Source organism: Parus major, chromosome 12, assembly GCF_001522545.3.
Source record: "Parus major isolate Abel chromosome 12, Parus_major1.1, whole genome shotgun sequence".
NCBI lineage: Eukaryota > Metazoa > Chordata > Aves > Passeriformes > Paridae > Parus > Parus major.
The window spans coordinates 6,631,862-6,632,359 of NC_031781.1; the positions used below are offsets into that span (position 1 = coordinate 6,631,862).

At 77.9% G+C, this 498-nt stretch overlaps 1 protein-coding gene across 2 annotated transcripts in view; it reads right to left on the reverse strand.

The window, feature by feature from the left end:
- Positions 1 to 223, reverse strand: part of DCP1A (decapping mRNA 1A) — a 31,875-nt gene extending 31,652 nt beyond the window's left edge. For both annotated transcript variants that reach the window (XM_015641289.1, XM_015641288.1), the window contains exon 1: positions 48 to 223. In XM_015641289.1, coding sequence (XP_015496775.1) covers positions 48 to 182 — 135 coding nt within the window. In that variant the 5' untranslated portion in view covers positions 183 to 223. The remainder of the gene's footprint in view (positions 1 to 47) is intronic.
- Between the last annotated feature and the right edge of the window lie 275 nt (positions 224 to 498).

Here is a 498-nt window from a genome sequence, read left to right on the forward strand (position 1 = left end):
GGACGCGCCGGGCCGGGCGGCTCCCGGGCCCGCCCCGCCGGACTCACCCACTCGTTGTCCTTAGGGCTGAAGCTGTAGAGCGCGACCTGGCCGGTCACGTCGGCGATGCCGGTGATGAAGGGGTCGTGCCGCCGTAGGGCCGCCAGGCTCATCTCCTGCCCCGCTCTGCCCGCCGCCTCCATCTTGCACCCGGGCAGCCCCGCCCGCGGAACGGCGACAGCCGCGCTGGTGCACCGGCGCACCCGGCCCCGCCGCCGGCCGGAGCGCCTGGCCCGCGCCTGCAGTTCCGCCCGCCGGCCAGGGCCCCCCCCTGCCCCGCCGGGCACTTCCCAGCCCCTTCCCGGATCCCTCTTCTCAACCCGGGACCCGCAGCCCCTTCCTGGCTCCCCGCTCTCCCCTCGCAGCTCCGGCGACCGAGGGCTTGCAGGGCCGTGGTCCCTTGGCGGAGCCCCGGGGCCGTGGGCTCTGGGCAGGGCCGCGCTCCCGCCGACACGCGTG